General features: G+C 46.4%; 1 protein-coding gene across 1 annotated transcript in view; it reads right to left on the reverse strand.

The window, feature by feature from the left end:
- LOC123350600 (butyrophilin subfamily 3 member A1-like) overlaps positions 1 to 12871 on the reverse strand; it is a 71841-nt gene extending 58970 nt beyond the window's left edge. The window contains exons 1-3 of the mRNA XM_044989247.1: positions 12802 to 12871; positions 10231 to 10578; positions 7774 to 8049 (exon numbers count right to left, since the gene is read on the reverse strand). Of these exons, the coding sequence (XP_044845182.1) occupies positions 7774 to 8049; positions 10231 to 10578; positions 12802 to 12871 (694 nt within the window). The remainder of the gene's footprint in view (positions 1 to 7773; positions 8050 to 10230; positions 10579 to 12801) is intronic.
- Between the last annotated feature and the right edge of the window lie 357 nt (positions 12872 to 13228).

Raw genomic sequence — 13228 nt, forward strand, 5'->3', positions numbered from 1 at the left:
GAATTCTGCCACCATTTTCCACAAGCGGGGGTCATTGTAGCCAATATCTCACTCTTGAGGATAAGCAAGGATGCAAGGGTACATCTCCTGCATGCATGTGGCTTCAGATCAGGTCCCTATGCTGCTCGTCCATGTGTCACTTTGGTCCCTGCACAAGTGATCGCTGATTGGCCTGGAAAAGTTTCCTATAACAGGGGAAGGAACAAAGCAGATCTGGCAAGGAACCTTCAGCAGAGGATTGGAGAGTACCTCCAAGAAAGTTTCCTAGAGATCTCTCTGGAGGATTCCCATGAAATCTTGGTGTGCATTAGCACACTGTTCCACCACACTGCTTAGTTGCACGTGGGAATGTGAAGCAAATGGAAACACAGCTAATCTTGTATATTTCTATCATTTCACCCATTTCTACCATGTAACAAAACAAAGGACAGCTCTACCTCATAAAACCAAGCAGTATCAACTCGAAACGATCACTTACCAGAGCTCCCCTCTCCTGAATCATGCACTCCAGAGACAGAGTGCTGGGAATCGTTCAAACCATCTGGGATCAAGAAGAGATCCTGGCCCCCCATGGTAGTTGCTTGTCCCATCTTGTTCTCAAACTCAACCTCCTGGTCCACCACTTCATCCTTGGGTTGAGTCTGTTCTTCCAGCCCCGCCGAAGTATCCACAAGGCTCTTGGCAGTGGAGGTGGAGTCACCACTGAAGATGGCTCCAGCTCCTTATGGAAGCAGCAGGTCTTTGGAGCAGCACCAGAATGACTGTTTGATTCCCTTACCTTCTGATACAGCTGCCTCAGCGCCTTTATCTTCGCACTGCACTGATGCATGCCCCATTCATAGCCCTTTTGCAACATGCCACGGGAAATCTGACCGTAGATATAGAAGTTCCTAGGCTGGAGTGGAGCTGGGACTGCACAGCCTCCTCTCCTCATATATTCAGCAGATCCAACAGCTCAGGTGTGCTCCAAGCAGGAAAGCGTTTGCTGCATGGAGCCACCATGGCCAGCTGGGAAGATGGATGTGAGCTCTCCATGCTGAGCAAACAAGAAGTGGAATTTAAAAAATTTCTGGTCCTTTAAAGCGGGAGGGGCAGATGCCTGTGTATCTGGCTGCATGGTAGCGGAGTTCGAACTGCTGACCACAGCGGTCAGGATGGGCATTGTGGGACACCTCCTGGAGGCCAATTACAGCGACATAATGAAGCGCAGTGTCTACGCTGACAATTTGTTGATATAACTTTGCCTCAGAAGCTCTACGGCTCTCATCAAGATGGTTTTATTTTACTAGCAAAGCAGGAGAGTTTTGTCAGTGGAAGGTGCATTGTAGTGTGTACACCTCCACTGTTTTGTCAATACAAACTTTTGTTAACAAAGCTCTATAGTGTAGACGAGGTTTTAGTCAGTGCAGTGGGTGAGTGACATCGGTGGGAGCTACATTTTGGTTACAGAGTTAGGTCGACATAAAACAAGTTATGTCAACCTAATTCTGTAGCATAGATCAGGCCTGGGTGGTTTGGCGGACCAGTGGGAAGTAAAAGCTCTGTTTATTGAAATCCCTTAACACCTTAATTGAAAAGCCGAGTGTTGCAAATTAGGTTTCTTTTAATCAAAGTTTTAATTAGGTGTTAACAGAAACACTTAAGTGGTGACATCTGCACTATGGGTGCTACAGTGCCACAGCTAAAGTACTCCAGCTGTGCTGATGTATCTCTGGAATATAGAAACTTCCTACAGCAACAGAAGCAGTTTCTGTCAATGCAAGTAATCCACATCTCCATGCAGCAACAGCTAGGTCAATTGAAAGAACAGGAGCACTTGTGGCACTTTAGAGACTAAAACATTTATTTGAGCATAAGTTTTCGTGGTCTACAGCCCACTTCATCGGATGCATGTCAATTGAAGAATTCTTCTGTTGACCTCGCTACTCCTGCACTGAGGGTTGGGTCGCCAATAAGTACTGCGTTCCAGGATGCGAATTTTTCACATCCCTCAGTGAGGAAGATAGGTCGATCAAAATTTTAAATGCAGACTGTGGGTGCTAAAGTTTTTTAATGATTTAACTATTTCAGGTATGATTATTTTTACTTAAATACAGGCAGTCCACGACTTTACGATGTTCAACTTACGATGAACAGCACTTACAATGCTTCTGAATTGACACCTGATGCGATTTACGACAATTGGTTTCGACTTTACAATGCTCAATCCTGCAATGAGTGGATTGCGGTTTTGAGCTATGATGTTTCGACTTACGATGCAATTTTCAGGAAACAATTGTGTCATATGTCCGAGGACTGCCTGTAGTTATCTCAGTGCAATGGTTAGTGTGCATTCAGCTAGGATAACCCCTAGTTATTATCAGTAGATCTCAAAGTGCTTTACAGAGGAGGTCAGTGTCATTATTCCCATTGGGGAAACTGAGGCACAAGGTGGTCTTCTCCAAGATCACCAGCAGGACAGTGGTAGAGCTGGGAATATAATCAGGAACTCCTGAGGCCAATACTAATTCTCTCTCCAATAGACCACACTGCCTCCCCTTATCTGTGCCTTATGACAGTATGGCTTGTTCACTTTCCAGCCATGGAATAACTGTTCCAGTAGAACTGTGCCCACACTTTAACTGTACCAAGACAAACTAATAGTCAGATCAGTATAAATTAGCTGATGAAATCTCAGCACTGATCTCAGGAAAATTTTCCTAACTGTAAGAACAATGGAACAGATTACATAGGGAGGTCAAGGAAGTTCCTTCACTGGAGATTAAGAACATAAGAATGGCCATACTGGGACAGACCAAAGGTACATCTAGCCAAGTATCCTGTCTTCTGACAGTGACCAATGTCAGGTGCCTCAGAGGGAATGAACAGAACAGGTATGTGACGTTGCACTCCATAATATTTTATGGAAATATGCAAAGCTTATAATCTATTGCGTGCGTTCATCCTATTTGTAGTCATGTATCATTCTTGTATCTGATGCTAGAAATATGAAGTATAACTCTAAAGTCTTATTGTAATTATGCATTAATGGTGGTTTGGAATCTTGATGGCTCCCATTAACTAGGACAATTGGTTGTAAATGGTCTATTTACTTGCAAACCTTCCTGTGTATTTGTAGGCCTGCCCAGGAAGAACGGAGGCTGGGGGTGTCACAGGACATGTGACCATGTCACATGATACTGGAATCCATCTTTTCCATTTAGAAGGAGGTATAGGCGCCAACTCCGTGGGTGCTCTGCAGCTGGAGCACCCATGTGGAAAAATCAGTGAGTGCTCTAGTGCTCTGCACCCACTGGTAGCCAAGCTTCCCTCCCTCCCAGCCCAACCTCCTCCTCCCCCCCTGAGCACGCCGCATCCCCACTCCTCTGCCTACCTCCAAGTGCTTCTTGCCTGGTCATCACCAAACAATTCTTTGGCAGTGTTAGGACACTCAGGGAGGGAGGGGGAGGAGCAGGAATGTGGCATGCTCAGGGGAGGAGGTGGGGAAGAGGCAGGGCCAGGGCAGGGATTTACGGAAGGTTGGAATGGGGCAGGGCAGAGGTAGAAGAGGAAGGGCAGGGGCAGATCTTCATGGAAGGGAGGGAGTAGGGTTGGGGCCGGGGGCAGAGCAAGGGTCGAGCACCCAAAGGAAAGTGGGGAAGTCGGCGCCTATGGAAGGAGGGGTGGAACCCAGAAAGACAAAGGATTCCTGCCTTGTGCCAAAGCTATAAAGGGGGTGGAACAGAAGAAAGGGGGCTGCAAGTCATGAGAACACCCCTGCTTTCCACATAAGATGTCTGTTGGAACCAACAAGGTTTGTTCCAGGGGAAAGGATCGGGCCCAGACTAGGAAGGAGTCTAGTCTGTGAAAGAAGCTTATTGGAACATCTCTGAGAGTTCCTTAATGTTTTAAGTTTAGACTTGCGTGTTTTGTTTTATTTTGCTGGGTTACTTTGTTCTGTCTGTTATTACTTGGAACCACTTAAATCCTACTTTTTTATACTTAATAAAATCATTTTTGTTTATTAGTACACCCAGAGTATGTGAATAATACCTGGGGGAGCAAACAGCTGTGCATATCTCTTTATCAGTGTTATGGAGGACAGACAATTTATGAGTTTACCCTGTATAAGCTTTACACAGAGTAAAACGGATTCATTTGGGGTTTGGATCCCATTGGGAACTGGGTGCTGGAGATAGATGACCCGCTGAGCAGTTTTTGGTTAAAGTCTACAGCTTTGGGGGTGTGGACCAGACCTGGGTCTGTGTTGCAGCAGGCTAGCATGTCTGGCTTAACAAGGCAGGGTTCTGGAGTCCCAAGCTGGCAGGGAAAATGGGCTCAGAGGTAAATTCAGCATATCAGGTGACAGTTCCAAGCGGGTCTCTGTGACCAAACCCATCACAGTAATCATCAAGTGATCCATCCCCTGGTTGCCCATTGCCAGCTTCTGACAAACAGAGGCTAGGGAAACTGTCCCTGCTCACACTGGCTAATAGCCATTGATGGGCCTATCCTCCATGAACTTATCTAGTTCTTTTTTTAACCCTGTTATAGTGTAGGCCTTCACAATATCCTCTCGCAAAGAATGCCACAGGTTCACTGTGTGTTGTATGAAGAAATACCACAATGACTCCAAGATCTTTCTTGAGTGGTAACAGCTAATTTAGACCCCATCATTTTATATGTATAGTTGGGATTATGTTTTCCCATGTGCATTACCTTGCACTGATCAACACTGAATTTCATCTGCCATTTTGTTGCCAGGTCACCCAGTTTTGAGAGATCCTTTTGTAGGTCTTCACAGTCTGCCTGGGACTTAATTATCTTGAGTAGTTTTGTGTCATCTGAAAATTTGGCCACCTCACTCTTTACTCCTTTTCCCAGATCCTGGAGTCATTGTGGATAGTTCTCTGAAAATATCCACTCAATGTGCAGTGGCAGTCAAAAATGTTAACAGAATTTGGGGAATCATTAACAAAGGGATAGATAATAACAGAGAAAATATCATATTGCCTCTATATAAATCCATGGTATGCCCACATCTTCAATACTTCGTGCAGATGTGGTTGCCCCATCTCAAAAAAGATATATTGGAATTGGAAAGGGTTCAGAAAAGGGCCTCAAAATTATTAGAGATATGGAACAGCTTCTGAATAAGGAGATTAATAAAACTAAGACTTTTTCAGGTTTGAAAAGAGATGACTGGGGGGATATGATTGAGATCTATAACATCATGACTGTTGTGGAGAAAGTAAATAAATGCTATTTACTCCTTCTCATAACACAAGAACCAAGGGTCACCAAGTAAAATTAATAGGCAGCAGGTTTAAGCCTCTTGTGGTGGTGGAGTACAGGTGGTCTGTCTAACAAAGTATCATCTCCTTTCTCTTATTATTCTTGTTTATACATACAAAGGTCGCATTCACCATCTTAGCTCCAGCATTGCTCTGGGAATTTACATTCAGCTGGTTCCTGCCATGACCTTTAAGTCCTTTTCAGGGTCATTGCTTTCCTGGACAGAGTCTCCTATCCTGTAAGTGTGACCTAGAGTCTTTGTTCCCAGATATGTGACCATGCATGTAGCCATGTTGAAATGCATATTCTTAGGGTGAACCACCTTACCAAGAGATCCAGGTCAGTCTGTAGTACTAGCCTGTCAGCATCATTTTTTACCATTCTACCAATTTTTGCACCATCTGCAAATTTTACCAGCACTGATTTTATATTTCCTTCCAGCTCACTGATAAAGCTATTGAATAGCACTGGCCCAGAACAGATCCCTTGCAAACTGACTAGAAACATTTCCATAGGAGGATAATACCCCATTAGTTACTTTGAGATCTATCAGGTAGCCAGTTTTTAATCCATTTAATGTGAGCTACATTGATTTTCTACAGTGCTAGTTTCTGTTATCAGAGGTTGATGCATGACTAAGGCCCTGTCTACACTAGCACGAATGTCAGAAAAACTTTTGTCGCTTGGCGGGGGTGGGGGAGAGGGGAAGTGTTTTTCAATGCCCCCGGGTGACAAAAGTTTTACTGGCATAAGTGCTCATGTGCACAGCACTATGTCAGTGGGAGATGCTCTCCCACTGACATAGCTACTACCGTTCATTGAGCTGGATTTATTATGGCAACAGGAGAGCTCTCTCCCCTGGGCATAACGCAGCTACAAAAGCAATCTTAAAGCAGCACAGCTGTATCGGTACAGCTATGCCGCTGTAAGCTTGTAAGCCCTGGTCTATGCTGGGAGAGGGGGGTGTTGATCTAAGTTATGCAACTTCAGCTACGTGAATAACATAGCTGAAGTAGACGTACTTAGATCAACTTATCATGATGTCTTCACTGCTGTGAGTCAGCTGCTGACGCTCCCCCAATTACTCTGCCTGCGCCTCTTGCGGCGGTGGAGTACAGGAGTCGACGGGAGAGTGCTCAAGGATCGATTTATTGCGTCTAGACTAGATGTGATAAATCGACCCTGCTGGATCAACCGCTGCCCGCCGATCCAGCAGGTAGTGTAGACGTGGCCTAAGTCAAACCTCTTACAGAGTCTGAGACCTGTTCTACACTATAGAGTGTGACAGGGCAAGGCCAGATGGCTATAGAAAAGTAGTGGGAGACAGATATATTAGCCGGCTAAACAAATCCCTGTTACCTGGTATGTAAATGGCAGCTGCTCCAGGTCAATTAAGACACCTGGGACCAATTAAGGTCTTTCCAGAAGACAGGGAAGATAGCTAAGCTGATTGGGAAACCTGAAGCCAATTAGGGGCTGGCTGAAACTAGTTAAAAACCTCCAGTTAGTCAGTTGAGCGCGCATGTCAGGAACTGTAGGAGGACGCCACGCTGTTAGAGGAACTGAGCAGTACAAATCATTTCAGGTGCAAGGAAGGAGGCCCTGAAGTAACGAAGTAGATATTGAGGAAGTGCAGGCTTCTGTGGGGAAGTGGCCCAGGGAATTGTACGTGTCCTATTTCCAAAAAGTCAGCTTCCATAGCTGCTAATTTTAGGGTCCCTGGGCTGGAGCCCAGAGTAGAGGGTGGGCCCAGACTCCTCTCTCCCCTATTAATCACTGAGACTGGGAGACAGACACTGTGCGAGGGAGGGTTGCTTCTCCTTACCTCCCTTGCTGGCTTATGATGAAAATGGCTCAGTAGGCTGTGAACCTTGCCTCTAGAGTGAAAAGGGTTATATAGAAGGACACAGTGAGCCTCTGAGTCTAGTGAAATCTGCCAGGAAGCATGGGACCCACAGAGACAAGGACAGAGCTTTGTCACAAGAGTTATGTCAGCTAATTACATTACTAAGGGCTGTGAAAAATTTCACATCCTATGTTATGTATTTAAGCCGACCTAAGGCCCAGTGTAGACACTACTAGGTCAATGGAAGAATTATTTCATCAACCAAACTACTGCCTCCTGGAGAGGTGAATTTACCACAGCTATGGAAGAACCCCTTCTGTTGCTGTAATTGTTTACACTGCAGAACTCTACCTGTAGCGTTTCTAGTGTAGACAGTCTACTACATCTGTCCTCTTATCTTTATCAACTAAATACGTCATCTTCTCCAAGAACAATATCAAATTAATTTCCCAAGACTCAGCCCAGCTCCTGACAGGCAGTTTGTCCAGATCACAGAAATCTCCATCTCAAATGTCCCCACAAATCAGGTTAGAAGGCTATTTCCTGTCTCAGTACCAGAAACAAGTCCTGGATAAGTGCAATTCCCAAGTGAACCAATCCCCCTTACAACACATGCAATCCTGTGTGGACTCCTTCTGCAGAGAGGGACTCACCTGAGAGGTGAATGGCAGATCGTTGCTCAGTCTCCAGCAGGCCATTCCGCACTATGCAGCTGATGTCTCCATTGTCTTCCCCTTCTGTGACAGTGACGTGACTCACAACACTATACAGGTTCTCCCTGTCCTGAGTCACATTGGTAACAATCTCCATCGCCAGGTTCTTTCCAACCCACTGGAGTTCGGGTTTGGGGAACCAGCCTGCAGATCTACAGGCCAGACCAATCCCCTGACCCCAGAAGCCCAGCACATCAATGAACACTGGGGCCACTGCTGCAGGCAGAGACAGAGTGTGTGAGAAAGACTGAACCCCTCTGTCCATCATTTTTACAAGACTATGATAAATTTTGAACAAATTACGTCTTGTGAGGTCTCATTTAAAAACTCAATCTACTCAACCTTATTGTCCTGATAAAATATATGTGGTAACAATGTATGGAAAGTTATAAGGTTCTACTTTATGACATTACTAAATTTAGAAAAAACAGGCACAGATCACTTCCCCCTAGCCAGTGCCCCAGCCAGATATCAGCATAATCAAGTGAACTATCTCTTTCTTTGTCAGGAAGAAGGGAGTGAGCGAGACCTTTATGTATTGACAATGGAAACAGCTGGAGGTCCTATGGAAGCAGACTTCCTGTCACCTGAACCCGAGCTGGAGATAATCAAAAAGGAAGGAGGGTTTAAAAATGAGAAAGATGCTGCCAGATCACCTCTCTCCACTCATCTCTACTCACGGCAGCTACAATGTTTGCAAGACAAAAGAAGCATCATTAAACTGGGGCAGGGACGTCCTTGCTGAAACAATCCAGCCACACTGCTGTAAGCTTATGGTCAGAAAAGACCTTTTGCTTTTAAGTTCACTTAGCTTGTTAAGATAAATATTAGTTTGCGTCTTAGTTTTTTTATTTTCTTTGTATCCAATTCTGACTTTTATGCCTCGTTACCTGTGATCACTTCAAATCCATCTTTCTGTAGTTAATAAACTTGTTTTGGTGTTTTATCTAAACCACTGTGCTTGGATTGAAGTGTTCAGAAACATCCATTTGGGATAACGAGGCTTGTGCAAATTTTCTATTGATGAAATGACAGACTTTCTATGAGCTTGCATTGTCCAGTAGTGTGCTGGGTAGTACAAGACACACATTTCCGGGGGAAGTCTGGGACTGGGTGTTTGCTGGCGTTTTGCTGCAGTGTAATTCAGGAGTAGCTGGCTAACAGCACTGAGACTGTGTAGCTGGGAGTGGCTGTGTATGAACTGACTAGGAGTGATTGTTCTCACAGCACAGCACTGTAAAAGTCATCCCAGACTAGAGAACTGAGGACTAGAGAACACAGCTGTTCAACACTCCAAATTGTACCGTGGGTAATGTCACATCAGGAAACTGTGTCTTTGGTAGCACCATGTGATTCCCCAGCCACCTCTGAATACAGGGGGCTATGACTGGAAAGCTCCATTCCCTTACGTGCAAAGCCTCCCTGGGATCCCTCATTATGATGATTGGGGAAATTAATAATATCGCCTTGCATTTCCATAGAACACTGTGCCTTGCAGGCTCACTGAGGAAGACTTTAGTTGTTACACAGAGATTGCTGTACTTGCTGCTGAGATGCAGCTACTTCTGGGGTGGAACCCAGAAGCAATCAGGATCACTGCACTTAAGTACAGAGCAGGAGGTGAGGGATGGTAACCCCACTTACATCTCTGATCCCACTCCTCCTACGCCACCTGCCTAAATACTGTCTATCTGGTTGCCTTCTCCCATACTGGGAATGGTGCCCCAAGCCATGTTACCCTCATGCTTGGATTTCCCTCTCCCTGTGTGGCACACAACCACGCTCCCCTCATTTAAATCTCTCCCTAAAAGCACACTTGTCCTGCAGAGCCTTTGAACTAGGAGACACCAAAGATGGAGATGATTTAAAAACAACCTCAATGCTCTGCATTATCTGCCCCTCACCTGGGGTTTGGTGTTTCTGAACTGTATTGTCTGGGGCTACATTACTCAGTGAGCTCAATGGGCAGAGACCCTCCCTTCCACTGCCCTTTTGCAGCACTGAACACTGAGTCAGTGCCCAGGGAATAGCAAACAATATCCCAGCCCTTGGAAACTGCAGGGGGTTTGAATATAATTATCACCTGAACTGGGATTTGGGAAGAACATGGGGGTAAAGGTCCCACTCCCTGAAACAGCACCGCAATAAGTGTGAGAGCTGAGGACTGTAGCTTTACATCTCATTGAAAAGAGGTTGTTTAATGCAGCACTGACCCTGCTAGCACCACAGTGGGGTAAGCACTGAGTGCTAGGGGAGAGCGCCCCCTACTGAGTCCTACACACCACTCCCTGCAACACAGGAGCCTAATTTTGTGTTCGGCGTAGTTTGAGGGCACACCCAGCAGGTACAGGAGGCTCTGGCTGCCCTGACACAGCACCCCCTAGTGCCGATTCTCACCTCTGACCCGTAGGTCAGTGGTGGCTTCGCGACTCCATTCTGGGTTCCTCACAAAGCACTGGTATTTCCCGTCATCTGTCACTTGGAGCCCTTTCAGCTTCAGGGAGACATTCCCGCTGCTGAACTCCCGCAGGAACAGCTCCGTCCGGTTCTGGTAACTCTCGCCTGGCACGTCCTGGGGACCCTCATCCGAGTACTCATGAACCTGGACAAATCCTGATCCAATTTTTCTCCACTGCACATCCATGCTGGGCAGCCGGGCTGGAGGTGAGAGCTGGCAGGGTAACACCACATCCTGGCCAACTACCCCCACCACGGGGTGTGGGGAGCCAGCCAGGGAGAACTTCTCTGGAACAGAAAACCCCAGGAGCAGAGTGAGTGAGAGGAAAAAGGAGTGGGCATCACTGAGCCAGGGCCCACCAGTTACAAACACAAAGTGAGCAATAGGAGAGAGGGTGTCACAGAGCTAAATAAAATTCCCTTAGTTGTGCTTAGCGCATAGGAGAAGGTTTCTGAGACTCTCAGTGTGGACACAGGGCATTGCCGCCATACTACAGCTGGCACAAGCTAGTCCACCAATGCTGTCTTATAATCCTCTGGAAACTCCTCCAAAGGAGGTATCTTGCCACCTACCTTTACTCCATTGCCAAGGAATAGCTCCACCTGGAAGACATCTGACAGTTCATAGTGCCCTACACAGCCCCCATTGCACCCAGTTATGAGTTCTTTTCATACAAGCATCTTCTTTGACTAACTGGATTGAGATCCACATAGCCCCACAATGGCTGCTGAGTGGCCATCTCAGAGGGTATCGGGTCTTTGATGGACCGATGGAGGATTGATAGGACCAATCCTATTCAACTTATTCATAAATGATCTGGAGAAAGGGGTAAACAGTGAGGTGGCAAAGTTTGCAGATGATATTAAACTGCTCAAGATAGTTAAGACCAAAGCAGACTGAAGAACTTCAAAAAGATCTCATAAAACTTAAGTGATTGGGCAACAAAATGGCAAATGAAATTTAATGTGGATAAATGTAAAGTAATGCACATTGGAAAAAATAACCCCAATTATACATACAATATGATGGGGGCTAATTTAGCTACAACAAGTCAGGAAAAAGATCTTGGAGTCATCGTGGATAGTTCTCTGAAGATGTCCACAGAGTGTGCAGAGGTGGTCAAAAAAGCAAACAGGATGTTAGGAATCATTAAAAAGAGGATAGAGAATAAGACTGAGAATATATTATTGCCCTTATAGAACTCGATGGTACACCCTCATCTTGAATACTGCATACAGATGTGGTCTCATCTCAAAAAAGATATACTGGCACTAGAAAATGTTCAGAAAAGGGCAACTAAAATGATTATGGGTTTGGAGAGGGTCCCATATGAAGAGAGATTAAAGAGACTAGGACTTTTCAGCTTGGAAAAGAGGACACGAAGGGGGGATATAATATAGGTATATAAAATCATGAGTGATGTGGAGAAAGTGGATAATACAAGAACTAGGGGTCACCAAATGAAATTAATAGGCAGCAGGTTTAAAACAAATAAAAGGAAGTTCTTCTTCACGCAGTGCACAGTCAACTTGTGGAACTCCTTACCTGAGAAGGTTGTGAAGGCTAGGACTATAACAGCGTTTAAAAGAGAACTGGATACATTCATGGTGGTTAAGTCCATAAATGGCTATTAGCCATGAGGGGTAAGGAATGGTGTCCCTAGCCTCTGTTTGTCAGAGGGTGGAGATGGAGGGCAGGAGAGAGATCACTTGATCATTGCCTGTTAGGTTCACTCCCTCTGGGGCACCTGGCACTGGCCACTGTCGGTAGACAGGATACTGGGCTAGATGGACCTTTGGTCTGACCCAGTATAGCCGTTCTTATGTTCTTATGACCTTTGAACTAATGCATGTCCCTTCCATGGATTCAATACCCAAAACAGAAATTGGCTCAGATGGGCAGTCACCATTCTGGGGATCGGTGTCCGGAGGAAATGAAGCATCTGAATGTGAACTATGTCTGCACAATAGCTGTGTCTGAAGGGTCTCCAGGCTCATCCATCCCACCATGGGTTTTGGCTTTTAAATCTGATTCTTGAGGCCTGACTCTTGGATTTTGAAGTTTTGGGGCTGGCGATGCCGCAGTTCCCATTCATCCCAATGGGAACTGGGCATCGCCATCCCTCAAGCAGCTGTGAAGATCTCAGCCTTTCAGGCCATGAGAATCCAGGTCCCCGGTGGGGCAGGTGTAGCAGCCTTCAGGTCCCATGGCATGCAGGAAGGGATCAGTGCCAGGGGGTTCTGGGAGCCTTTCTCAGGGGCAGCGGGAGCTGGGCAACTTGCTGTAAGATCCGACAATCCTGGCACCCAGAACTAGGACATGTCCCAGTCACCCCAACATCATTCCTGCCCCACAGCTTTCTGAGCCTGACCCCTTTTACTCTGCATGACTGAGAACATCTGCAGGGGGAGAGGGTAGTTGTTGGGCCTCAGATGCCCCTACCCAGCCCTGCAGGGGATAGCGTACATGGGGGACAGGGAAGGCAATAATTGGGATTCAAACATTTTTACCAGAGAGAGAACACGGCGCCAGGAGGAGGATTCCCAGGCTGCACACACAGAGCTGCCACCGTGTCGCCATGCGGACACCCTGGGCAGGGACCTGTAAAGAAAGATCAGGGATGGTTAACACCTTCCCAGACTGCGTGCGGGGCCAGCAGTGCAGGAAACATGCCCCATCCATCGCCAGACCTGACCCACTCTGCTCCAAAGCAGAGCAGCTCCCCAGGGACAGGAGAGGATTTCACACTCCCAGGCTGCCCTGCCGCCTGCCCAGGCCTGGAACTAGGAATTTCCACCCCGAGGCAGTGCCATGTATCCACCTCCATTTCCTCCCTGTAACAATATGGACTCACTCCTGCAGCACCTCCTGCTGGTTATACTCAGGAATTAGCTCATTTTCCAGCCAGAAGCACCCTCTGCAGGCCAGTGATCTGCC

The sequence above is a fragment of the Mauremys mutica genome, chromosome 15, assembly GCF_020497125.1.
Source record: "Mauremys mutica isolate MM-2020 ecotype Southern chromosome 15, ASM2049712v1, whole genome shotgun sequence".
Taxonomy (NCBI): Eukaryota; Metazoa; Chordata; order Testudines; family Geoemydidae; genus Mauremys; species Mauremys mutica.